Raw genomic sequence first — 26056 nt, 5'->3', positions numbered from 1 at the left:
ATGTCGGCGCTGGACGCGACACTAGGCCAGGTCTTGTTTCCGCCTGTCAAGCCAGTTGCGTCCTGATAGTTTATTGGCGACACGGAAAGGTAGATGTAAGTTGCTTAAAAGATATCTCTCAGAAACGGGCACCGGTGCCGATTTCCCCATCCAGGTCGCCTGTGATTTTATGTGCGAAAGGCTGAAGGAGAACTCAATCACCTCCACTTTTCTTTTGTTCAGCCACAAGCAGTTCTCCGTGGATCCGAGAACTCCCATCAGACACCATAGCGTTGTGCCGCGATACACATGAGTAGATACTGTACATATACACTGGCGTTTCGTACGAGTTTGCGTTTGCTTCGGCACCTGTGGAAAGTAAAAAAATGTATTCACTGTCGTTCTTGGACTTGCGTTGCGTGAGTCATCAAATGACAAACCGTTGGACGCCAACAAAAACGATTCCGTTGAGATCTCCCGACACCTGCTACTACTCACTCGAACGAGAAGGCGAGAGCGGGTAAACACGACACGTCAAACGGAAGCGAGAGACAGGACGAGGAAGACGAGACACAACTTCCACCGGCGAAACACGGAATCTCTGCATTCTAGTCGGACACAAAAAGCTGATTGATGACGCCGGGCAACATCTCAAGACACTGAGAAAGCTCCTGGAGGTGTTTCAACGGGAGACGCATGCAATCAAATGCAAACAGAATGTGCATGGGGTCTTTGCCGCCTTCACGTTTCTGTTTTGAGAACACCGTGACCGGTGCCTTCGTTTTGCACCGCGTTTCTTCCACGCCAATTTCGCCGTCGGGTACCTCTCCGTTCCCCTCCACAGAGTCGTCGCTCCCCAGGAATGCATCTCCCCCTGCTTCGAGTGTCAACACTGGGATCTGAAAACACACAAAATGGTGCGCAACGGTGGACCTCCAACTTAAACTGGAAACGCTCGAACCGACTAATTCTACATTCCTGTGTGCAGGCCGCAGGCAGAGACACAAGACAAGGATACGCGGACCTTCACGAAGTGCTGTAGGCACACAAAGGATCCCTCGAACCTCCGACACCCGCACACCGTGCTTCGCTATGAACGGGTGAGCGTTCAAAAGGGAGACTCCAGGAAGAAGTGTGGAAGTAGCCGATGAGGCAGGCTTCCTCAACAAAAGCGGCGCTGTGATAGAGGAAGTGTTCATTGGCCAAAAGCAATGCTCTAAACTAGTACCATGCGTACTCTATCATCGTCTGTCTCGACTGGAGCCGACAGCACCGTGCCACAAAAGGTCTGAGTCGGATATGTCTTCACTGACACGTGATTAGGTTCACTCCTTCCGCGTTTCTGCTCCGTCTTCCAGATCTGTGCACGGATGAACCAATCGAATTTCAGTAGAGTGATCTCCCCAACTCTTCATACACGCTGTGTACCGGACTGTTTCTGCGTGGATGCAGGAACACGAAACCCGAAGCCATAGCAGAGAGTCTTACCTTTGGGTAGCGCTGGCTAAAGTGCGTCAGAACCAAATTGTTGCAACGGCAGGCCAAAGCTGAGGGACGAAAAGAGACCATAAACACAGCATGCGTTCAGAGTTGAACAGGATGTACAACCATGAACAGATACACGCAAAATAGTGAGAGTACATGTTGCTGACCCGCTGTTAGGCTCTACGGGTCATACGCCAGCACGGCGAGGGCAGCATGCACACTATAAAGGAGAGAGATCGGCTAGAAAAACGGCCTGGATGTGACGCGGAGTGGGGCGAATGGATAGGCTGCGCGTTCTTTAGGCCGCGCGAGTGCCTAACACAGCGACTTACCCGCTCGGACGACTTCACTTAGACTTGAATGGCGCTTTTCAATCGCCTCCTGAATCAAGGCGTCTTCAAAAGTCGCTGCGGGAAGCAAAAGCAAACACATGCCAGCGGAGAACTATTCACACAAAGCTGTATATATAATGTTGTACATCCGCACATATGAAATAAGACACGTGCGCAGTCAGCAGTGTGTGTGCCCATGAGAAACGGCCGAGGTGAAACTGCATCAGTGCATGTACACGCTGCACGCCTATTTGCTTTCGAGAACACGAGTTTACTTTTCCGCATCGCATGCGCCCTTACATGTGCAGAGAGAGACTCCCTTGCCTCCCTTTTTGTTACGGTGTCGCTTCCTCTACCTGACCGCGTCATCTGTCAAATTTCCCGTTCGAATGTGGGGAGGCGCAGACGGTCACTGCGTGGCTCCTGGTAGCGTCTACACAGCGTCTACCTCCCCGCCCCCCCAAAAATGAGATCCGCGTGTATGCCGATGTGACCGCTCAAAGCGTCAAAATTCGTGTTGCGAGCGGTTCTCCGGAACGATAATGGAGAGAGAAATGCGGCGATTCAAAAGACTTAGCAGGCGTGAACCTCGCACGCCGCTTGTCTTGCGCGTAGCTGCAGGAAGTGCCTACCCTCGTGAATGAGAACTGTGGCGTTCCGTGCCAGGTCGAAGAGCTGCTGGCAAGGGCGCGTATCGCCCGAATAGACGACGCTGAAATCCTCGTGGGAATTTCCATGCAGAGAGGGAATTTTAAAGTCGACGCGAAGCCCAAACGAATGGGGAATATGGCTGACCTGCGCACCACGGCACCCACACGGGGAACGGACTTCAGATGGACTGTCAAGGGCCCGAATCGACGAAGACACATCTCGCTGCTGTTGTCGCCAGGCGGCAAAGGCGAGAGTTCGAAGGTTCGCACTGCCACTCGAACAAATATATAACTACACGCCGCATGCACATATGCGCCATATATATATATATATATATATATATATATATATATATAATATTTCTGTACATATGTATATATATATATATATATATATATATATATATGTATATGTGCGTGTATTTATGTATATAGTCTACCTACATAGAAATGAACATCCATCGAATAAGGTTACGCAGTGGGGCAGAGGCAAGAGGCTGCGTATGCCTGCGAAGGGATGCAGGCAAAAGCAGGACCAGAGTGGGTGTTGCTCAAGCCAAAAAGTCTAACTTTATGGAGAGAGATGTGACGATGGTTCGTCGCGTCCTTCCCTGTTCAGCGGGCTCGGTGCTTTCTCATTTCCTGCTTACGGGCGTCGCTCGCAGCTGCACGTCGCTGGCAGGAACGTCAAGAAGTTGTGACACAGACCCGAACGAAGAGGCGCTGCGCTCCTCGTTCTCCGCAGTCTCGCCGTGCGCCTGGGGGAGGTCGACGAGGCTCTCGGAGCACCGAAAGCGGTGCGGAATTCGCGTAATGCGGCGATCGTAGAAGCTGAGCCATGCCTGAGCAGACACACGTCTGCACGTGCTCGCAAGTGTTTTCCCGGTAACGCAGCTGAAGAAACAGACTCTGTGTCGAACACAGGCGAGGAAAGAACTGAGAGAAGCCGAGGACGCACAACACGTGTCGGAGACAAACTGGGAGACGAGCTGAACAGCTCTCGAAGGCGGAAGACGCGAGTAAGTGGAGCGAGACAGAAGATGGCCCGAAAACGGGAGGTTTCGGTGTGGCCTTTTGCGAGGAAGCAAGATGGAGACGACATCTCCAGGCTGCAAGACGTTCCGATAGAGAAGGCAAGACAGACGGGAGCGACACACAGCTGCCTTGCAAAACGCCTCTCGGCAGCTAGCCCTCGGCAAACAGAGAGGCATTCACGTGCTGCCTGCTTGTGCGCTTGCGCGCTGGACACGGTTCGCCGGCACAAAAAGCTGCCTGAAGGGCGAACACAGGAAGGTTGTGGAAAAGGATTTGCAAACTGCCAGCGAATCACATCTGGCGGCTCAGCCGACAAAGCGCGCCGAGCGCAACGGAGTCACAGCCGTCTCGTGGGCAGAGTCGCTCAGAGGCGTCGGGATCTTCTTCAGGTTCGAATGCATGCAAACTCACCTGCAGTTTAGCAGGCGCGAGAAGCACCGGCGGCAAGAGATGGGGGAACATCGCTGCTCGGAATTCCAGCAGAGTGCAGACGCCGAGATGGTGGTCAGCGTGGCAGTGAGAAATGAAGACAATACTGCGAAAAAGGAAAAGAGAATCGACTGAGCATTCTAAATCTTTCCACAAAGACGCACACACGCGCCACGAACGCCCGACGTCCAGGATCTCTATTTACCTACAGACCTATATCCCCATATCTGTGTACGTATACGTGCATGGACGACAAACAAGACAGCACATGGAAACACATATCGAGGTGTTCTAAGACTCCCGAGAGCGAGGCCCGAGGTTCTACGCAGTACACAAGCTGTAGCAGTTTTGCAGTTGTGGACGGCAGAGGTTCACATTCCTTCTGCTCCGTTCTCTTTCAAAATTAGGGCACGGATTCGTGTCCCGAAAGACGACAGCACGTCGATATGCGTCTTCGCCGTGCAACACTGGTGCGCGTCTACTCACAAAGCAAACTTGCGTCGCGCCTTTCAGTCACCGACGTCACTACACACGCCGAGTTCCAGAGCCCCCACCTTCTGCCATATCTGCATGAGAATATATGGAGATACGTGCCGGTGAGAAAAGCTACCCCTATGTGTGCGTCTATCAATGTATTTGTCTTTGTCTATGTCTATATCGATCGATCTCTGTTTGTGTCCATTTATCCGTACCCCTTCGAACCTGTGTATCTATCTACAGAGCGCGACGTGTTTATCACCCGAAACACGACAGCAGTCAAGGCCGTCCTCCAAACACACGAGTCTACAGAATGTGAGAGTTTTCCGCGGGCACTCGGAACGTCTTGCCTCGGCTGTATGGATTCTGTGAAAGCCTTGTTCTCATCGCGGGCAAAATTACCGAATCGAAGAAATGACGTCGAGGAACTCTTGCCAAGAATGGCACGTGCTGTACAATTGCGCGAGGGAACCTTCGCCAAAGTCGAGGACGAGGGCTGCACAAATCCACAAGCGATTGAGAGAAAAACCTTTCAATCTCTTCTTCGCTTTTCTCTTTTACGTCCTTGCCTGCACAGTCAAGTCTTTCTCGCGCTCGCTCTCCATCTCGCTATCACCTCCCCCGTCCCACCTTTTTCGTTGAGTACCTGTTCCCCTTTTTCCTTCTCAGATGTTCTTTTTCGTACTCTGCTCTGAGACGTTCATACCACTCCACCTGTCTTTCTCTCTGTGTTTCCCTCTCTATCGTCTTTCGCCTTGGTCCTCTTCCTCGCAGGCGTGCGGAGCGCCTCCGCGGCGCACTTTTCTCTGTCTTTTGCGCGTCTTCCAATTTCGAGACTTACACAGATCCGCCCGGATGGCCAACAGTATGCCGGCGACATTTCGGTACTGCGACGGCGCAGCGGCGCCCGTCCCCAAAAGAGTCAGAGACGGCAGAGACCAGGAAAACGAACAAGGCGAAGGCGAGGAAGGTTCAGACGAGTTAGCTGAAGCAGCGTCGGTTGGCGACGAGGAGGAAGCGCCTTCAGGCGGTTCCTGCAAAGTTGCGAGAATCTCTCGACACCGAGCGCGCGTCGGCTCCAAGGCAGTCAGCCGAGTTAGGCGCTACGAACACGGAAGGCAGAAAGAAGGAAACGGAGGGAAATTCTCGGGGATCTATATAACGGGGAAAAGAAGAGTGAGGAGGCGATATTTTAGGGAGAGAACAAGAGAAGACGAGACCGGTAAAGTGAGATGGGAACGGAAAGGCGAAGAGAGCATATGAGGTAGAGAAGAGCAACGACTGAAGTTTCGTGGATGCTTTTCCCTGGGGCCTCGCGTCGCTGGCTCCGGACTCATAACGAAATTCTCCCTTTTTGTCCAAAGTGGACAACGTCAGTTTGGACGCGAGCATTTGTAGAGCCTTTGTCGCGCAAATGGGTGTGTGAATACTAAGGCGGCCAGAGATGTAGTTCCTCGCATGTGCACGAGTTTGAAGGACACAAGAGGTAAAAACATCCAAAACGTTTTTTTTTCGTCATCGCGCAACATGTGGGCATATAAACAGGCCCGCTGGAGACACACACAGCGAGGAAAGAGAGGCAGCAATGCATTCCTCGCGGTTTTTCTTATATTCTCCTGCGTCCTCTGTGCACGTTGCTCGATGCGGATTTCGCTCGCTGTACCTCAGAAGAGAACTGCGGCCCAAAGACAGTGAGGCTTCCCGACGAGTCAACGCCGCGCTGAATCGGAAAAACATCAAACATGCAGACTGAAACGGCGAGTCGAGGAAACGGAACCGAGGGCGAAAGTACGAGGCCGCAAGAACAGACGGCGAAGGGCGACCGAAAAAATGCCAGGGAGAACGACAGAGAAACGAACGCAAGAAACCGCGGAAGAAACGGAGAAAAAAAGAGAAAACACACAGGAGAGCAAGCAAAAGAGAAAGAAGCAGAGAGACAGGAAGAGAGATGATATGGAGGGACTGCGAGAAGGCCGCGCCCCCCGCGGGAGGCGATGCATCGCGGGATCAGGCGACGTGGCCCGAACCTCCAAAAAAAACGATGTTTTTTGTCTGAGATCGCCTCGTGTGAGGGCTTCAACGTCCCAGGAGAGAGAAAAGCGAGACGCGCAACCTTGCTTTGATCGCACGATGCACCGTACTTTTTCCAAGGTCGAGAGATCAAACTTCACGAGGCTGTTTGGGTGGAGAACGCAGGCTGCCTCGACACCCCACGCGTCGCTTAGCGGCTTCTCGGGAGTCGGAGACGAAAAGGTCGCGGGGCGAGCCGACGAGCGAGACGAGACACTCGAGGCGGCCGGGGCGGGAAAGCGAGGACGGTCGGACGGAAACGTCGAGGAAGGATACCCGACAGGAGACGAAGGGAAAGGGAAGACAGGTGGAATCAGGTCGTGGAGAAATCTGCGAAGTTTGGACGCGTGTACAAACGGGGAGACTTCCACGGCTGCTCCCGACCTAGGAAGAAAAGCGGAAAGGAGAGAGACGAGGTGGTGACCCATTCCGCGAGGCATCCAACCGCGCGGCGCTGAGCGTCACCGATTTCGTCGGGTGGGTCTCCTCGCCTTCTCCGTCTTTCTTCGCCCCAGCTTGCCGCACGGCGCGCACGCAACAGCACAGAGTGTCTTTGCTTCCCACTCCACAGAGACGAACCAGGCAAAGAAGCGAAGGGAGAAGGCAAATGCGCAGCGCCTTCGCCGGGTTCTTCGCCTTACTGATTGACAACGACGTGGCGGGTCATTGGCCCGGTCACCGCCTGGACGAAACGCGAGTACTCCGCAGACCGAAGAACCTGAAGGCCGAAAAGCAGAACTACCCACACACAACGAACCAGCTGGACACATACGCACATATATATATATATATATATATATATATATATAACCCTAAACCCTAGTATGTATATGTATATATGTATATTTGTTTGATTATAGATGTACGTGTACATATATGCAAGTATACACCGAGCCAGCTACGCACATTGCATCTGAATGCACATATGTATTATTTTTCGACCTGCGCGGCTCGGGGCTATTGCATGCGCCGAGGCTGGCGAGAGGATGCGTTTGCGCAAAGATTGTTTGGCGCCCGAAGGCTTTCGCTTACGCTTGGTGGCGTCATGTGAAAGACGAACGTGAGGCGGTCGAGATCGACCTTTATGCGATTGAGCTGGAAAGGAAATTGGCACGCATGCAGCTGTTCAGCTTTCCCGATTCCACTACTGCCAAATCTAAGCCACAGACGACGCATGCACCAAAGGCGTTGAGGAACAGATCCCTCTTCGCCGTCAGGACTCAGCACGTGCGGACTTCAACGTCGCCTTATATACGAGGAAAAAGAGGCCGTACACAGCTCAACGCTCCACGCGTCTCGCGGTGGCGAGGATGAGCCGCTTCGGGTCCCTCTATCCTCTCTGTTCTCATCCACGGAAAGTCGATGCATGTACCACATAAACGCATATACACAGATATAGATATATACATAGATGTATAAGTGTATGCATATATATATATATATATATATATATATATACGTATGTATATGTGATTATGTCTAGGCATCTGTGGATGGTTTTACGTATGGATTTACATCCGCAGCAATTCTCGTTTCTTTTCCGAGAGTCAGGTGACTCGAAGACTCTGCGGTCGTTGGAGTGCCCAATTCGAGCCTCGAAAAAGACATCAATTCGAGCGGTCAGGCGCCTATATATATGCACATATATGCGGCTAAACAATGCTATAGATAAATGGAAGGAGACAAGAGTGCAAGTGGGCAATCTGCGGTGTTTCTCTCACCGCATGCACGGCTTGTTGAGTCTCGACGCACTCGATGACGAGGACCGTCTGCCCGGGAGTGCCTGGTCCACAGACTTGCTCTGGCGTCACAATTCTACCCTCGCCGGGGATTTCGATCGATTCTCCGTTTTTTAGCCGACCAAAAAGAGGGCCCACGGGGACCTGACGCGAGAAAGAACGCAGAGGCAGTTGAGCGGCAAGGCGCGCAGTGAAAAGAGCGAGACTCAGACGGATACAAGAGAAGAGAGGGAGGTAGAAAAAAGGAAGGCAAAGGGGGACACAGAGAGAGCGACTGAAGGTGACGGAAGAGGTACCCAGGAGACGAACAAGCGAGAGGAGGAATAAACAGGGAGAAAAGAAAAGAAGAAAACGGCTAAGGGAAGCACGAGACTGAGGCGATAGATGACGCGATAAGGCGAGAACGAAATCGAAGCCAAAAGAGAGGGTGAGGAAGAGAGACGAAATAAAAAAAAAGAGAACCACGCCATCGGGAGGCTCGAGGGGGGAGAAAGGATCACACCGCAGAGAGACGGAACGATTTAGAAACCAAAAAACGAAAGGCAAAAAAGGAAAAGGAAGGAAATACAAGGTAAGCCGTTTGCACACGCACATACAGATCCCTGAACGTTTTTCGGTCTCTCGCCCGTTTCCTCACTTTCAGCGCCTTCGCCTTGTCGGGGAAAAACTTCCCGGGAATCTGAGGCCACGTTAGGAGATAAGCAACGCAGTCGCACGCCGTGTCTCGCCGTTCGCCTTGCCATGCCCAAAGGCCCCGGGAATCCTCTTCTTCCTTCTCCGTTCGCGTTTTCTCTCGGGCTGTCTCCTCTCCTGTTGGACTCGCAGGCGCCGAGACTGTCGCTTTGTTCGGAGAGGCGAGCTGTGCCGGAGAAGAGACAGAAAAAAGAGACACGACGGTGACGAGAGGAAAGAACACGGGACGTGAGACACGAGCGACAACAGAAACGAGAGAAAGCGGAGGCGATGGTGCGAGAAAAGGGGAGTAAGGAAACGGACAAGGAGGAACGGACGCGCAAAACCGTAGACGTCTCTGGAGAAGGACAAGATGGATGCGTTTGCGGCAGTGCACATCGAGTCGCAGGCATGTGCATTTATACGATAGTGGCATATTTACCAACATCGGAAGACGTCGAGCTCTATAAATAAAAGCCTAAAAATATATATACACATGAATGTTTGTATGTATGTATATATATATATATATATGTTGATATACATATACATAGATATATATCCATCTGTTTAGAGATATATGTAGAGGAGGGCCATCGATCTCCTGAGCTCGGTCAGACGAGTCGTGCGCAGAGGTCTAGGGGTTTCGGAGCATGCGGACGGAGTGCGAATCTGAGGAGACACCCGAAAGGAGGAAGCACACAGCCAACCGCGTTTCGCGGCGCAACTTCCTCGCCGTATCCCACAAGGTCGAGCTCCAGAGAACAAGGCGCTCCTTCGCCTTGTAAAACGCCCCCGTGCTCTGCAGCACTCTCCCGCTTACGCGTTTCTTCTTTCTGTCGGTTTCCTCCGCGTCTTTTTCTGTCGTTTCGCTTGCGGCGTTCTCGCGTTCGCCGAGATTCTTTTTCTTCAACGTGTCTTCTCCTAAAATCTGTCCCCCGCCCGCTTGCGCCCCGGCTTCTTCTCCCAGCAGGGGATTTCCCCACGTCTTCGGCGCGGAACCTTGCGTTCGCCCAGTTGACTCTGAGCGCCGCTCTTCTGCTTCGTCCTCGCCGGCATTCTGGACCCTGAGCGCCTTCCGAGACGGCGAATTGTCAGGAGCCCACAGAGGCCGTTTTCCCGAGAGGGAATGAGGCAGCAGGAACGCCTTCACCTTCACATTAGCAGCCACAACCCCTTCGAGACACTCAGACGCATCCAAGGACGAGGACGAAGAAGTGAAACGCGGGTGAGATTCGTCCGAGTTTTGCGAGTTGTCCGAGGTTCCTGTTGGGCACGGATTGACGCAACCGACCTCGACAGAGTCACAGCCGTCGCTCGCTGGAGAGGCGAACGAGCGAACTGAGGAGGCGTCGCAGCCAGACGTCTCCCGGATAGGCTCCACAGCCTGACCGGCAGGGGGGATTCTGTACTCGTACTCCAGGTGGTGCCTGCATACACACGGCGCGAGCGAGCGCGAGTGGACAGTGAGAAACAAAGTTCGCTTCCAGAACGAGCGAGTTTTCGAGCCAAGAAGTTGGGAGAAAAAAAGGTGGCTGCGCGATTGGCCAATCGGAACGGAGAAGCGGCGATGGGGAGAGGCGACGCAGAGAGAAGACCACACAAACAAGCATGTGAGTATGCGAGAAGAGAACGCCGAGTTTCGTGCGCAGTGGTGAAAGCCAGACGCGATCAGAAACCAGTGACAAATGAAAAATGCGACGGCTCGCCGAGTGGCCAACCGATGACGCGCCGCCGCTCTGAACCCTCCCGTCGTCGCGGCTTCTCTTCTCCGCGTCCGTCTTGTCTTCCCTTCTGACTCTGCTCTCCTTTTTCTCGCGTTTTTTTTTTGACTGTGGTCTTACAGGCCCGCGAAGGATCTGGACGCAGCGTCGAGGAGCGCAGGGAGGTCTGGAGTCCCCCACAGGCGCAGGCGGCCTTGGCTTCGCTCGGCGTTTCCGGCGCCCTCGACCGTGAGAAGCAGTCCGGGAAGCCCCGCCGTCGTCGCCGCGGAGACGGACGTTAAAAAGACGTCCGACGTCCTCGTCAGATGCAGTTTGTGCTCCAAGTGGAACCTGAGAACGCGGGGAAACGCGAGGTGCGCAGGCGCGCAACCGTGCATTGAAAGTGCATAAAGGGTGTACACAGAGACGAAGAGACACCAGCGGGAGGGGGACGCATGCGGGAAAGGAGTCAGAAAGAGCAAACAGGGAGGAGAGACGGACGACCGAGGAAGATCGAGGCTAACCTCTGGACGTTTTCGCCCGCGTTGAAAAGCAGGCGGTTCCCTTCAACGAAAATTTGCAGCGACGGCGCGACGGCCAGCTTCTGCCAACCGAGTACCTGAAAACCAAAAAAGAATTCGAAAAACAAATTCTGCAACCCTTCCAAGAAGGAACCTCTACACGCACCAGAAGTGCCTCCATGCCCGAGAGAGAGAACGAGAAAGGCAGGAATCAGACATATACATCCATAGGCGCAGAGAGACAAGAACGCGGATCCTCGAGGTCGGTAGTCAGAGAGATAGACATCGAGAGATACATAAATATCGGTAGATAGACAGGGATAGAAATAGATAGATCGACGTAGATAGACAGATAGATAAATATCGATAGAGATGTAGACAGACATAGACAGATATAGAGTGAAAAAAAGAGAGACAGATATACGTTGGTAAATGGATAGATACAGATAGACGTCAAGAGCTCGAGCCACAAATGCGGCATGACACGGCGAAATCGAGTGGGAAAGACAGGGAGACGGATGAGTGCCAGCAGAAGCGGCCGCCAAATGAAGCAGCTCTAGATGCACGCAGTTCCCTCCATCTACCAATACGTCTTGGGAGGGAGCGAGAGAAAGACCCATGCATGTTGAGAGGAAAAGAGACACAGGGGCTTCACAATCATCACGCTTTTGCATGTTTGTGACGGAATCGCGCGTGGATATTCCGAGAAGATTCCACGAAGAAGAGGGAAAGCGAAAAGCATTAAGCCAGTGAAAGAAAGAGAAAAATACTAACCTGGGCGTAACTCTGCATTCTGGCGTTTTAAAAAGCGAGACGCGAGGAAATCCCGGTGCCCAGACGAAGAAAGCTGGACACACGCTTCCTCTCTCTGCGTCTATGTGTGGAGCAATGAGCCTACCTAGACTCTCTGCCTCCCCAACACGTATACAGGTGTACCCTTGTTTACACGCATACATATATATATATATATATATACGTTTACATATACAGGTATCCACATGTATAGACGTGCATGCATCTACATGTGTATACGGAAGGGATGCAGTGGAGATGGCGAGCAGCACTGCGAGACGCTGCGGGGGGAATATGAGCGAGATAAGACGGAGAGGAGAGAGAGAGAAAAATCGAGGAAAGACAACCACACGTTCAGAGGAAAATGGAAAAAAACGGGTGATGGGAGGGCGGCGAGAAGCGATGCTGGGCGACCTGATAGAAGGAGAGGAGGCGGGGGATTTCGTCGCAGAAGAACGAAGGTTCTGTCCTCTGTCTCTACAGATACGTCTGTGTGACCCGTTTTGATTTCGAATCAGATGAAAGAGGGCGTGGTATCCTTCAAATAGTTAAGTTACCAAATACGGCTTTGAAGAAAGCTTGGTGATTCCCGAACCACGCGCGAAACTCTTCTCACGACAACTCGAGAACAGGAGAAACTTGGACCGGCCTTCTCCACTTTAAAGACAACGGTAAACAGAAGCGAGACGAAGAGGAGGAAGAAACACAGTCCACAGAGACACGAAAGTCTCTTGAAACAGAGAGAGAGAAGTGGGAAACTGTCCCCAGGAAACGATACCATTGAGTTTTTGAGTCGTGAGTTTCGGCGCATGCACCGCCGTGACCCGTCGCCGTTCTGCATGCATGCAGTGGAAGGGAAAGTTTTTCTGAGACGATATGATTGCGTTCTTTTCTTCCAGAGTTTGAAGAATTTCCACTTTCTTCTCAGACCCTTTGGAATCTCGCCTCCTGTCATTCCTCACAAAATTCCAAGCACGTGGCCAGGAGCTGAGGGAAGGGAGAGGAAAGCGAGCGCAGGTTTCCTGTTCGCCGTGTTCCTCTTTCTCTTCGCGAGCCGTGTTCTATGTTTGTTTTCGCTTCTCCTTCTTCTGTTTTTTTCGCTCTTTGCCAAATCCCGGCACACAGACGAGACTCTTCGGCTGGCCGTTCTGTGCATCTCCATGCGTTTTATATTTTTCACCTTTCTCCCAGATTTCTGAGTATTCCGCTCTCTTCGTGGCGTCTGCTCGCGGATGTTTATTCCCCTTTTGATCTTCTCTTTCTTCACCTTCGTCTCTTTCCCTGTTCTTCGTCTTTCCTTTCGGCTGCGTCCTCGGCTTCGCCTCTTTCTCCTGCTTTATACTGGCTTCCCCTCCAGTTTGCTGGGGAAGTCGGACAGGCTCGGTCATCAAATTTTTCTTGCGGGAGTATCGACACAACGGGCGTTTCTCCGTTGCTGTCCCCCCGCCGCAAGCATGTGACGAGTAAGGCGGGAAATGTGTGTTATCTCGTGCGTATCTGCAAAGCCAGGATCGAGACGCAAATCCAATTTTTTGCACCCTTCTGCGACACTGTGTTCCAAAGGCACGGCAAGATTCATTCTTCATGTCTCAGGGATTTCTATATAAACCCATACAGATATATATATATATATATGTCACACTTTATATCAATAGGCGTAAATAGTTTTATGCGTCTTTGTATATAGATAGAAATAGTGATATGTACACATTCTTATAGCAGAAAATACACAGTATCTGTCGTTTGATAGACATAGTCATCCATAGGTTTGTGCATATGCATTTGAAAAGTTTGAAACATACCTATGGGTCATCCTTCATTTAGGTTTCCACATATCCTTTCATTCGGTTCTTCGCTTTATGTCCGCTTTTTTTCTGCGTACCGCGCCTGTGTAGGAATCTCACTGAATCGCGTTTCTTCCTTTGCAGCGGATTTAAGAGAGCGTGAGAAAGAAGCAATGCATGCAGTCTGTCACGGGGTTGTCGAAGGAGTAGCGAAGCAAAAGATACGAGGCGACAGAGGCGCTCCGCCGCTCGGACCGGAAGAGAGGGAGAGGTCTGAAATATTGCGCCGTTCAACATGGAGGACCAAGACGTAGACGTCGCACAGGACGCACCGGAACGGCGAGAACAAATGCAGGAAACAGACGAGGCGGAACAGGCGCATCAAACGAAGCAAACTGTGGAAACAGATGAAACAGAAGAGGAGCGAGCTCAGGAAGGCGACGCAGTGCCGCGAGGACAGAGTTCTCCGTTCATGTATGCGTGCAGGTGAGACGAGAAAACGCAAGCGTGAAGAGAAAAAGCGAGAGGGAAGAGAGTGGAGTCGTCTTTCTCTCTGTCAATAAGCGAGGACCGAAAGATGAGTTAAGATCCTGAACGGCAAAAACAAACGGTTCGGTCGCCTAGATGTAGTAGATTCGAAGGCAAGCACAGAAACGTCCCTTGTAGATCTGCTCTTGCAGATGGCTATATTTTCCACACAGGAGGGAGATATATAGAGCAACGACATATTTATACGTAGCCATATCAATATATACAGAGACCACGTAAAGGATACTTACAGAGATATACAAGAGATCGATATATATATTTGTAGAAGCGGAGGCAAGGACATATTCAGACATAAACTAGTTTGATATATGTCCATATACATATGCATATATATATATATATATATCTGGAAAGCGAAATTGAGGATGTTTGTATAAAAGGATACATGATACAAGAGTAAGCATATATATATATATATATATATATATATATATATATATATACAAACGTATGTATCTTCCCATCTAGAGGGAGATGGATGTACGACTATGCATGGTAGAGTGGTACTTACACATTTATTTAGAGAGAAATGTGCATAAAAAGATGTAGCCGACAGTGCGCAGATCCGTGCGTACGGGTACCGAGGAGATAAAACGCTTTTGCTGAGTCGGGATGTCTGGGGAGGCTGCGCAGAGGTCTGCGTTGTTCCGGAGTCTGTACTCCGCATTTGGTGTCGAGGGAACGGAGAGGCAGACGCTCGATCGTGATTCCTCTCCCGTGGATTTTTTGGGCACACTTTTAAGACGTCCCCGTGTGTGTCGGTCGCCTCATGAGAAAGTTGTTGCTTTTTCTTCTTTCGATTTTTCCGGTCTTCCATTTTTGTGTTTTGGCCAGTGTCTTTTTGGAAGTGGGGAGAGGGACGAGGCTGCGGTGCCGACAGGACGTTGTTTGCAGAATGGTGACTTTCCCGCTTTTTCCAGACTCTGCCGACGTGTCTTGTTCGCCGATCAGCATATCCTTCCCCACGCCAAGATGGAAAAGCGCATCTCGGCGGTAGGAGCCTGTCGACGCTGCTCGAAAGGCAGACGTCTTTTGTCCTCGTTTTTTTCGGTTCAGTGCGGCGCTAGCGCGCTCCCCATGTCGCCTGTGTTTTCTCATCCTCCCTTTCTCTCCTTTTCCCATCAACAAAACGCGAGTAGAGTGTGGAAAGGTTCATCACTTCGTCGCCGCAGAGTGTGGAAAGGTTCATCACTTCGTCGCCGCGTTTTTTCAGCGCGCCCGCGCATGCGGCGGCTTGGTTCCTAAAACGCATGCATGCGTTTTTCTCGGTCTGTTTATATTGAAAAATAAATGTGTACGCACATATATGGCTGTATGTATCTTTGCGTATGTACATGTGCGCATCTATGCAGGGGACATATATATATATATATATATATATATCATTTTGCATATTTGTCACGTGAACAGATTTAGAGTTAGATATAGATGCAAAGACATATGTGTCTGTACGTGTATGGCTAGGGAGAAAGGTTTTGGAGTTTTCCTTTTCGACTTGTTGTTTCGCAGGTGGGACCGCCCCCGGCAAAGCAGCGTTCCTGCAACATGTATTTCGTGGAGCCGATGGCCTGGATGGGAGACGTTCAAGGGGAATTGACTGGAAAGCTCGTATGCCCTACTGACCGGGTTCGTTTCACTCTTTCAAATCTTCATTGTCGAAGCAACCGCGAGCGTTGCCACGTGGCGCTGTCGTGTCGGCTCTTTCCCGCCGCACATGAAAACACACGTCACCGGCACAGACAGCTGAAAGAACGCACTAAAAAAAAGCACTTGCACGCATTGCTCAGAACGCGAACTTTGCCTCGCTGAGAGACAACACAGGCATGGGTAGTCCCATGTGTAATGTCTCTCTCTCTCTCTCTCTATATATATATATATATATGTAGTGGGAGATAGGTGTATCTCCAGCGAGGCTTTGTCCCTGGTGTTTTGCAGGGTTGTGCATGTGTATTCGTTCATGTTTGCAACGGGTTCTCTTTTTCTGTTGTTTGCTCGGGTGCACGCGTGCGCAAACACCCCGATCTTGACAAAGAGAGTCGCCGGCCTTTGTGTTGCGTCTTTTCGCAGTGCAAAGCAAAGTTAGGCGCGTGGAGCTGGATCGGCCTTCCGTGCAACTGCGGCCAGTGGCGGAGTCCAGCTTTTCAGGTTCGCGAAAGACTGGTTTTTGCGCGACTCGGAACACCGAAAATCGAAACCGCGGCTTCTGGCGAGAGAACGTTCAGTGGGTTTGGTTCACGTGTCGCGTCGGTTTGAAGCGGACCGAATCTCAAGCGGAGGTCCCTCGTTCGTCCTGAGGACCGATCGCTCGGCTCCGGGCTGGTCCAGCTTTTGTTTTTAAAAGCAGCAGATGCATCTTCCCGTATATACATCCACAAAAGGGTGCATGCGTCTCGCACACCGCGACGTCGCCTAGCTGTATGTACGCTCCAGGTATCCCTGTGGAGCTTGCGGACCGCGACAGAGAAAGCTGTGTCGATCGGGACCCGCAAGGTCGCCTGACAAGACGTGTTCGAGTTGCTTTTCTCCTTCATTTTTTTGCAGATTCAGCTTCGCCGAGTAGACAATCTTCCTCGTGGAGCCGAGGCTGACACTCTGGAAATCCAAGACATTTTGTGAGGTCTTTCTTTTTCCGCTCTTTCTGTCGCTGGGGTTTCCTTTTCCGAGGCGTCTGCCTCGCTGTCCCGCGCCTGCCCTCGCGCGAAGTGACTGACCTTTGTTTTTCGAGCAATTGTCGAAGTCTTCACATCGTGGGTGTGCCGCCGCCGCTGGTGGGATTTAAAATCGCAAGGCGATTGATCCACGAGACCAATCAGGTTTTTTCGCGTTTCGTTGTTGTAAGGGAAATCCGACTCTGTTCTTCCGTGAGGTATCCATACACTCGTGTTTGTGGCGTGTCCTGGAAACCAATAGTCCCAGTTTGTCTCTCCGGCTTTCGTCTGTGTCTATTTTACCACACTTGGTTGGCATAGCTCGCAACTGGAGTGAAACGCAGTTGTCCTGCGCAGGCGGACTAAATTCCTGTTTTGCAAGACAAAACTCGACAAAAGGCGAACAGGTAGACAGCCTCGCCATACATTTTACGAAAATCTGTCTTTATTTTTGCTGTGAATGTATGAAACTTAGCTACTCGGTAGAATGCTTATGATAAAAGAACTGAACTACTACAGGTTTAATTCCTCTGTCCTCTCGTACGACAGGAAACACTTCACAATAGTCTTACGTTTACATCGAATACAGACCGGCACAAGAGCTCACCCGAAGACGGTAGGGCGGAAATCACACGCTTGATCTGGAAAGCGTAGAAAGTGCACGCAGAAGCAAGCAATTCCAGATCCCCATTCTCCGCATGCAAGTTCACATATGCATTCCCATCTGCTTGCACGTATGAACAACCATAGAGAAGTGCCCAGGAGTAGAAACATGATTCGCTGGAAACCTCGGTCGCGGCACCCCAGAGGAAACGTGGATATTGCTAGCGCAGCTACGAGCCTCGTGTCTGCTCGCATTTGCGCGAGAAATCTCATGCGCAGTCCCCCAGGCCAAATTAGGTGACAGAAGTTTCCGTGACAGCGGCACACGAACCACTGCCTTCTGAGGCAACGCTTCAATGATTTTTGATTCGATTCCCATTCGCTCCTGTATACGCATACATGTCCATGGACGTGTATATACATACAGACGTAGGCCATATATATGTGTGTGTTTAGAAATAATGATCCTGTGCGTGTATGTGAATGCGCTACGTTGTTTAAAGTTCGGGCTTTTTGTGTCGGTAGAGCGTCGTCGGTGGACTCCTGTGTTCCCCTAGATAGGGTCCGCTCGCGCGGACTGATTTCTCTGAAGCAGTTGTAGCTCAACTCCGCTCGCATAAACGCCGCATCGAAGACCAAGATGCCATGTGTATGCCTGGATTGGTTTTCTCAGTGCTTTCTGCGGATTCCAGAGGTTCTCCCCGCCACTTTTTTGGCGCATGCAGCGAAATCGGGCTCTCGAGTCTCCCCCGTTGAGCTGAACATTTGTGCGGTGTCCTCTGGGGGCTCGGCCACCCACTGCAGTCACCTTTTACCCGGCCTTGATCGAAACTTTTTCAGGTTTCTACAAGGTGCCACAGAGTCCGCGACGGGAGCAACGGTGCATCTCCGCGCGCGTTTCCAGTGCACTCTGTTTCCTGTCTTCAAAACCACTGATGACACCACTCGCCCCCTCCCTGGAGACATCAACACGATCGGCGACTAAGAGAGGGAAGAGCCCGAGAAGTGGAAAAAAGCACTCGAAACGGCACGCGTTAGCGCTCTCGCTTGGAGCCCTCTTTCTGGCCGCTCGGCGGCCGACGCTGGATGCTCCGTGCAAAGTTCACTGTCACTCGAGAGGGAGTGAGGACGAGGAATCAGTGTTTCACTTGAGAAACCGGAGGAGCCCCTTACTGGTGTATATACAGTCTCGCTTGAGATCGTCTCGGACTGCCCTCCCCCTGTTCCGCGTTTCGCGACAAAACGGTCAGCGACACAATCACAGGAGCGATACAGACACACGCGCACGCACGTGAAGAAGATTCGGCGCAGAGTACTACAAGCGTAGACAGCGCTGGACGTCGCCAACGAAACGAACCCTACGTGCACAGAAAAGACGAGGCAGGAAGGCGCAGCGAGAAAAACGCTCGGTGGACACGCCGATATCTAGACCCCTTCCTCCCGCTGTCCCATAGTTTTTGTCTGTGTCGGAGGCTGCAAACGCGAGACCACTCCAAAAAAAGAGAATCGCGAGAGGGGAAAGGCTGTTCGCACGGCGGCGGGGCGACTGGCCAGAACAGATGTGTCGCTTTCAAAAGAAAACTCGTGCCGAGAGAGGGGTAGCAAACCCAGGACAGCCGGGAAGCCGGCGACGCAGCAAAACGCCGGCGATTTGCATGGAAAATCAGAATGACGACGCTGGCTTCGGCGAGATGCGGGGGGTCATGAAAAGCACAATAGAACTGGGATCCGGAAGAAACAAAGACATTAAAGATCAAAACCACGAGTCCCACCCCGGACTCCGCAAGACACTTGGACGCGGCGGGAAGCCGAAAGGGAGTTCGCGTTCAGAAAAACCCTACCTTTGCGGAGCGCGCAAGTGCGCTGAGCAGACGGATCCCCGTGGACAGGGAAAGGCGTCAGTCGGCGCTGCCACGTTGTAAACAGCACCAAAGACACAGAGAAGGCATTTTCCCGGTTCACTGGCATTATTCCTTCTTATTCCCGGGAGTCTGTGTGCAGAGATTTACATCTTCTCTTGAACCAGGCCTACGGCCCCTGCCGCTGCGCGCGTATCTCATCACTTGACAGGGAATAGGAGGATTTCGAATTCGGCATTTCGCGAAAGCCGACAACGCCTCGTCAAGCAGGGCGTTTCGAGTCCGCGTGTCAGTGACCGTTGACGCGCGCGTTTTTTCTCAAGCTTTGGCGGATTTTTCGGCTCGCTCTGAGTTGTACTTTAGCTTCCGGAAGAGCTGAGTGAGTTGGACGCCTTCATTGCAGAAGTGACAGGTGAAAAGGAGGTAATTTCGCGGCTGCACCATGTAGGCGAAACGCATGAAGAGCAGACTGTAGATACACAAAACAGTTGTCATTCTTTCACTGATGATTTCCGGCGATTTCTGCATGTCAGACAACCCAGCGAGGACCAGTCCCCAGTTCGCGATCGGGCCCCAGAAATGCGTGGTCATTCCGTACTTTTTGAAGCGCTCCCAAGAAGACGCGAAGAGAGACGCCTCAGCTTTACCTTTCACTTCCTCCGCGGCCTTCGCAGCCGTTTCCCCTGCATTCTTGGCCACCGCTTCAGCGACTCCGGCGCCTTGCTTCGCCGCGTCTTTTTTGACTGTCTGCCTAACCCCGGCGTTGTTCGCCGCGAAACGGACGAAGCGCGTCAAACGCAGCCACATGGCGAAGAGGTGAGGGGAAAGGCCGAAAGAAAAGTACAGGAACAGAAAAAAGGAAAGAAAAAGAGAGCGGCTTTCCCGGTCAGACACGAAGAAAATCGTCGGGAAATGCCGTAGACACTACTGGCCGAAATCACCCGTTTGGTGTGCCGAGGATACAGAAAGCTGCGCCGCCTGAGCTTTACATAACAAAAAGACACATTCGGATGGACAGAGGAAAAGGCAAAGATGGAGGTCACAGATATTCAATTCGCCTGGTGGACGTTCGTTCGGATTCAATCCAGAGGTTCGTGGATAATAACGGTTGCGTTTCTCGCGTCGGTGACCCGAGGGGTTGTTTCTAGAAGGCCGGAGGGGGAAGAGCGAACAGAACCGAGGCCGCATCCACTTCGGGAACAAAGACAGTGGACAGAAGAGAGAAGGGTGTTCTTCTGTGGAACACCAAAAGACAAGACCAAGTTTCGGTGATGTAGTTTCAGATGGTGACTGCATTTTCTTTTACGGGCGCCGACGCATGCAATTGCGTGAATCCCGCAAAGTCGAGATACGTCAGCCGGCCCCCCAGAGGCTTTTTCTTTCCGTTCGTTGTTGCTCTATTAGGGAGGAAGAGTCCATGTTTTGATTTTGAAGATTTCCCTTTCTTGTGGTCTCTGCTTGGTGGAAGCTGGGAAGTCTAAAACCGTGGCTCGTCGTGTGCCCCGACCCTCAGAATGGCCTGCGCCTGAAACCGGTGTGAAAATTTTCACCTCTTTGTCGGTTTATCCGGTGTCAGTCAAATGCAGAAACGAACTCTGAGGGTTTGCAAGGTTTCCACTAGCAGGCGCCACCTACACACCCATTATCTTGCTTTGCAGTCCTTCTCATTTGTACAGCGTGGCTTCGATCCTGAAGTTGCACAGTCTACACAGGAGCGCCACCGCGTATACTGCTGGATTTTTGTCCACCGGGAAATCCTGCGGATCGGAAAAAATCCACCTGTGAGGCAGTAAACACGAATGAAAAAGGCACCAGACTACACTGCGAGTACGCCTTGCCTCTCGTCATGTTCGACCGGTACTGTGTCTTCGTGGCCAGGATGATAAATCGAGGTGTGAAACCGTGCGGTAACGAAGTGCTCCTTCAACGTCGACCGCACGATTTCCCACTTTTCTAATCTTCTTCGGCTGCACAGAAATGGGCTGCAATCCTTCGTCGTTAAAAGAGGCGCTGTGCCTCAGAGCGTGTAGAGATACAGAAGAAAATCGATTCTTTGAATGCCACCGTTCATAACAGCACAACACACAGACTCTCCGACCCGTCAAACGCTATTGAGAGACGAGCAGGTTGTTTCAGCAAGTAGTCTTGCACCAAGATACAGCATAGAAGAATCTCGCGTCAGAAAAGTACTTCGGAAGCGTGCAGTTAGCCAGATAGTTAAGCATGGCCAATGACAACTTCTGAGGAAATGGGGCACAAGATTCCGGACAGGTCCCAGACTTTTCAGTCTACACACCCCACGCAGGAGCGCATTTGTTAGTGGATGGCATTGCAGACACACACTTGTAGGTGAAAGTAGCAGCCCAGGAGGAGCGACAGCGACGTCTAGCTGCATGGTTTTTCCCGTTTCCCTGGTTAGAATTAGACAAGTTGAAGGGAGGCTGGGCAAAGAAATGCGTCATGCTCGGCCCGATATTGTTGAACTGAGCTCATGAGGAATGACAGTCTCTCTTGTAGGCGAGCGTCTCCGTATCGTGTTCTTTATGGAGCTGTGACAGGCGCCTTCTCACTAGAAAAGGATCCCGTGGTTGGCCTTTAATGACACAGGCATTGTGAGGTAGATGTCGCCACTTGCTCAGTTTCTGACGTTCTTTGGAAGTTAATGCCGCCAACATGGAGCAAGGGAGACCGACAACGGCATCCGTCGCTTTCGCCATCCCGGAAAGTGAGGCCGTATCCAGAGAAGAACAGGCTCGTGAGTAGAGTCATCCTTATCAGTTGAGCGTACGACCCCCCCTCACACAAAAAGCGCTTCACGCATATAATTATCGCGACGCTTGTATGTCCGACCCCTTAAGGGCGTACACTCGTTGAGTGAAGGAGCAATGTGGTCTTAAAGGCTTTCCGAATGCCGAGGTGCGAAGAAAAACCGTTGCAGAGATGTCGGGATTCTTCTGAGCGACGGTGGATTTTCCACAGCAGTGAAAAAACGCATACACAACTGGAGACTAGCAGTCACGTGAATGGATGCATCCCCACGGGGATCATGACGAGTTCAGCGATTCCCAACGCACCATGGTGAACTGGCCGTTCAGGTCAGTCCGCAAAGCTGCCCTTAGTTTGCACAAAGGATGGGCTTTTCGGTGGCCTGTTTCTGGAAGGCAAATGTTGCATCTCTCTGGTCGAGTGTGTATGTGCCGATGACCCTACGCAGAACGTGGGGAAGAAGAGGTAAAGAGAGCGAAACAATGGCTCGCTTCCAACAGTCCCTGTCGCCAGAGCGCTGCGCGCGAGACAGGGAAACGGCTGCATTATCGGACAGCAAAAGGACACGCCGAGGCCGTAACAAACAGAAAACTGGGCGAGGGTGGCAAACAATCCCGTACGGAGGAACGAATCTCAGGAAAACCAGCAATCGACGAAAGCCACGAGTGGTCAGTGCAAGCTTCTGGAGGCCGAGACAACACGAGTCGCGAATCAACCTGTGTAGATGAGAGACCTGCGAGTCCGCCGATTGAAGACGAGGCGAGACAGGCTTCTCACCGACAAACTCGCGAGTGCCGGGATTCCGTCTCGGTAAACTGCCCACAGGCACGTCTTCTCCACCATTTTCGCGGCTGGTACCTAGTCAGTTTTTTTCGCAGCAAGAGAAGCGACACTGTGCCATCGCATTGCCATGTAGGCACAGGGACCAGAACTCCGTTCCTCCTTATTTTTCTTCCCTTTCGTGCAAGTGGAATGACGACCAAGCGCAGGCATGCCTGAGATGGAGCAGCTGGTGAGAGTCGATCTTCGACTGTATTTCGATTCCCGGTTTTTTGTTGTGGCATAACAATCGAAGGTTCTCCCAGGACAAGAAAGCCCTGCGAGCGTCGGGTCCACCGCTCCCAGCGACGGCGTCGACGCAGTCGAAGACTGGGGAGGTTCGCAAACGTGTCTTCACCGGAGGCAGCTCTCCATGGACCAACTGAGCGGTCCGCCCTGCTCTATCAGAAGAAACAATTTCTCAGTTGCGTCACGAAGGAACGCGGGGATTCATGCCCGAAAGGCCGACCTGCGAAAACGCGCAACCGCAAGCGGCATGCAGACACCCTTGGGTCTCGTGCTCTCAAACACAGACTGTGTTTCTTTCGGAAGAACTTCGAAAGCCGCGCTGTGTGTCTCCCCTCTCCCCGCAAGTGTGCTGAGCTCTGCGGAAACTGGTTGGAGTCAGCATTATGGGCACCTGCATAGTACAGGCGCAGCTCTATGGTGCTGCAAGGAGAGGCAAATTGAAAGACAGGCAGATGTGCGACGTGTTTTGTATCACCTCAGAAGCAGAATACAAAGTACCCAAAGAAGCGAGCGAAGTTCCCGGAGCTCTACAGGAAGGGCAACGCAGCATACTTGTCACTTGCCAGACGCCGTTTTTTCACCCCAACGCTTCATCAGTTTGCATAATATTGCCGTTCGATACTGGGATGACGGCAGGCCTCGGCTCGCACTAAGGCATGCACGGCTCGCTCTGGACATGTTGAAGACCCATGGGTTACCCTCTGGTTGTGTTGGGCATTTAATCAAAGCCATGAGGGAGCTCCAGAGGCCGTATGCCGGCGTCGAGCGTCAGATACTCGCTGCAGTGAAAGCGAAGAACAGTTCTGTCCGGGCGCACGTCGACCTTGCACAGCTCTTCTTCTCGAAAAAGATGCTCGGTTCCGCAGGTAGGTGATAAAAAACTGCTGGTTCGAAATCGCTGGCGTGGATTCCACGCCAGCGAGGAGGTCGGTTCCGTCGGTGATCACACCGGGGTGGCATGACCCGGTGCACTTTGATACACAAAGGTGGACTTGTGTGTCACGGCCTTTGTTCATATTCTTCCCTTTCTGTGTGAAAGTGTTTGCTGGCATTTCGTGGACAATAATGTGGATATCACGGCGCATTTAATTGAAGCAGGTGCCGCCGCACCTATGCACAGACATGAATACACGTGAGGGAGGTGCGTGTTGCCGAGCTTCAGCCAAACGCTGTGAGTTCACGTGCGACTTACTTCATTATTTGCGTAAGCATCCACCTGCCAGAAGAAGTACTGTCTCGTTGCTACAGAGACACAGCTGGAGGAAGTCCGTGCCCGGTTATCGACCTCGTACTCGCTCGCGAGTCTGCTGCCGCCCAGTCCGGCAAGGGACAGGAAAACCGTCCATTTGATGTAAGCACGTGGTCATGCAATACACAAGAGCCAGTTGCAAAGTGCCCGCAGACAATGACCTTCAGCTTGTCCAGTGTTTAGCACAGGAGCGAAACATTTCCGCGCCAGTCTGTGATGTTTGACCCGCCAGTGCGGCAGAGTCTCGTTGTTTGCTTCCTCTCAGGCAAACCATCGCGGCCGTTGAAGACGACATTTCGCTCGTTCAACAGCTTCGCATGTACTTCAATTCGCCTGTCACGTGTCTGTCAGACAGCTACGGGGGGAGACTTGGCGGCGCAGTTGAGTGTCAACTGCCGATTAGGCTTCTTCCCTGTCTCTCCTGTCGACAAACAAAACACCTTACGACCGGCAGCGAAGGCCAACGCGGCATAGATACACCGGTTTCTCGCCGTCCAGCAGAAGACGATGACTCAGCAAACTCAGAGTGTATCGTGTGGCAACGCTTCATACATACAGAGCTGCTAGCAGAGATAGAGGGCATTACACGACCTGCTGGGATTGCCTACGTTTTCTGAAAGTCCAAAACGATCGGTGGCGACACAGCCATGCACCGCGCGGGTATGGGTGTTGGTAACCGATTTCCATCGCTAAGAGAGGCAAAGATGAGAAAGAGAGTTCCTATTTGTAGGAAAATGTGGAAGGCACGTTGCTTGATCCAAAACACTATCCGGCATGCAGTCGGAGCCGGTGCGAAACGCCCAGGCGACGGAGAAGTGTTGACGGCTGGATACCAGCAGTTGTTCATGCTTCGCTTTTTCGGTGTTAAGTTCGTGTGGGCATGTGGTTCACCGAGCACATCTTGTCGGTTGAACATTACTGCCGTGGTTAGGGTTGCGGGTTGTGTAACTCCCAGAAGTCGTCTTGGCTTCTCGTCTCGGGACCAGAGCGAAACGGATTCGGCCGATTACACACCGTCATCTGCATCTCAAGCGATTGGTTCCGGACGTTTCACCCGCAAAACGCACACAGTCTCTCGTGTTTCTTGCTCATCCTCCGACCTCCCAGCACCGCCAGGTCTGCACGTCAAAGGCAATGGAAATATATCACGTTTCACAAGCGGCACACGGTTCTATTGGTGAGCGTTCGTGCTCCGCCAACTCAATTCGAAGTCGGTTGGGTATCCGCGTATACAAGTGCATGCAGTTTTATATCCAACGCTAAAACGCAAGTGTTCCCAGTCTTTCCCTTTGCTTACCCTTTTCGTCCCCAGCATTCGCAAATCAAGGCTAGCGCCAACTCTGGAAATGATCACTCGGAATAACGCACGTGAAAGCCCACGAAATAGATTTAGAGTGACGCCGATCTAGACGCTAGGGGCTGCGGCGGCTCTTCCTCTGAGATACCTGTACGACCCAGGCTGTTCTACGAGCCCAACGCAGGCATCGCCAACAGAATGACGACTATCCCGTTCACAGTACAGCCCCTCTCGTCTACACCGGAGCACACACACCGAGTACAGTTCAGAAGCTGCTGCGATGTCGCGTCACCTCGGCTCTCTTGGTGCAGAGGCGTCTGTGGCAAACAAACATGTCTTCTACTCAGCA

General features: G+C 51.9%; 4 protein-coding genes across 4 annotated transcripts; 2 read left to right on the top strand and 2 right to left on the bottom strand.

Moving 5' to 3' along the window:
- Positions 1–587: 587 nt before the first annotated feature.
- On the bottom strand, positions 588–11884 carry NCLIV_050180 (Ribonuclease Z, related; the record flags this gene model as incomplete). The annotated part of the gene is made up of 18 exons (XM_003884571.1): positions 588–878; positions 1468–1526; positions 1797–1871; positions 2429–2591; positions 3097–3288; positions 3893–4016; positions 4790–4883; positions 5229–5490; positions 6051–6107; positions 6529–6841; positions 7099–7175; positions 7490–7552; positions 8179–8340; positions 8834–9055; positions 9692–10298; positions 10713–10922; positions 11096–11190; positions 11867–11884. 18 exons carry the CDS (start codon positions 11882–11884, stop codon positions 588–590), a joined length of 3084 nt encoding a protein of 1027 aa, XP_003884620.1.
- Positions 11885–13963: 2079 nt separating this feature from the next.
- NCLIV_050170 (hypothetical protein) lies at positions 13964–16833 on the top strand (the record flags this gene model as incomplete). The annotated part of the gene is made up of 5 exons (XM_003884570.1): positions 13964–14154; positions 15138–15210; positions 15727–15825; positions 16285–16362; positions 16759–16833. 5 exons carry the CDS (start codon positions 13964–13966, stop codon positions 16831–16833), a joined length of 516 nt encoding a protein of 171 aa, XP_003884619.1.
- Positions 16834–19645: 2812 nt separating this feature from the next.
- Positions 19646–20134, bottom strand: NCLIV_050160 (cDNA, FLJ92180, highly similar to Homo sapiens brain protein 44 (BRP44), mRNA, related; the record flags this gene model as incomplete). Its single annotated transcript, XM_003884569.1, has 1 exon — positions 19646–20134. One exon carries the CDS (start codon positions 20132–20134, stop codon positions 19646–19648), a length of 489 nt encoding a protein of 162 aa, XP_003884618.1.
- Positions 20135–23408: 3274 nt separating this feature from the next.
- On the top strand, positions 23409–24035 carry NCLIV_050150 (conserved hypothetical protein; the record flags this gene model as incomplete). The annotated part of the gene is made up of 1 exon (XM_003884568.1): positions 23409–24035. The coding sequence occupies one exon, from the start codon at positions 23409–23411 to the stop codon at positions 24033–24035; it is 627 nt and encodes a 208-aa protein (XP_003884617.1).
- Between the last annotated feature and the right edge of the window lie 2021 nt (positions 24036–26056).

The sequence above is a fragment of the Neospora caninum genome, chromosome X, assembly GCF_000208865.1.
Source record: "Neospora caninum Liverpool complete genome, chromosome X".
Lineage (NCBI taxonomy): Eukaryota > Apicomplexa > Conoidasida > Eucoccidiorida > Sarcocystidae > Neospora > Neospora caninum.
The sequence above is the reverse complement of the archived record's forward strand: the minus strand, read 5'-3'. Positions and strand labels throughout refer to the sequence as shown.